The following is a 479-nucleotide window of genomic DNA, read 5'->3' as shown; positions in this document are numbered from 1 at the left end:
TTTTACCTCCTAATCAGAACACTATCTGGGTTTCTGCCAGAATCAGTGATTCCCAGGATTGCAATTCTTCCTGGATCTCAAATATATTCTTTTGCCTGTCACCTTTGCTTTTATTTTTAAAAGCGAAGTTGAATATATGTATGGGATAGTAATTACAAAAACAATACAAAATGATTGCAGAAAATATGAAAAATACAGAAAACACAAAGAAGAAAATAAAAATCACTCATATCACCATCCAGGGAAAACCATTATCAACATTTTGGTGTACAGTTTCCAGTCTTATTTCTTTTTAAATGTTAGCATATCAAGATAATTCAAAATACACAAACATAAGAAAGCTGAATTCCCTACTACACTTACAATTTTTTCTCCAGTAAAGGTAAGATTTGTCCCGTTCTCCTTAGCCTTTAAACATTAAAAAAAAAAGAAAGAAAATTAATTCAAAAATTTTACTTTACTCCTAGAAATATTTAACA

General features: G+C 29.4%; 1 protein-coding gene across 8 annotated transcripts in view; it reads right to left on the bottom strand.

Annotated features, from left to right (window-relative positions):
• TMEM87A (transmembrane protein 87A) overlaps positions 1-479 on the bottom strand; it is a 47,795-nt gene that overhangs the window by 30,413 nt on the left and 16,903 nt on the right. The window contains exon 6 of one of the 8 annotated variants that reach the window (XM_006778056.2): positions 364-408. The exons of the other annotated variants lie outside the window; for them this stretch is intronic. Coding sequence (XP_006778119.1) covers positions 364-408 — 45 coding nt within the window. The remainder of the gene's footprint in view (positions 1-363; positions 409-479) is intronic. 8 annotated transcript variants of the gene reach the window in all.

This window comes from Myotis davidii, unplaced genomic scaffold (genome assembly GCF_000327345.1).
Source record: "Myotis davidii unplaced genomic scaffold, ASM32734v1 scaffold46, whole genome shotgun sequence".
NCBI classification, from domain to species: domain Eukaryota; kingdom Metazoa; phylum Chordata; class Mammalia; order Chiroptera; family Vespertilionidae; genus Myotis; species Myotis davidii.
This window is presented reverse-complemented; position numbering and strand designations above follow the sequence as displayed.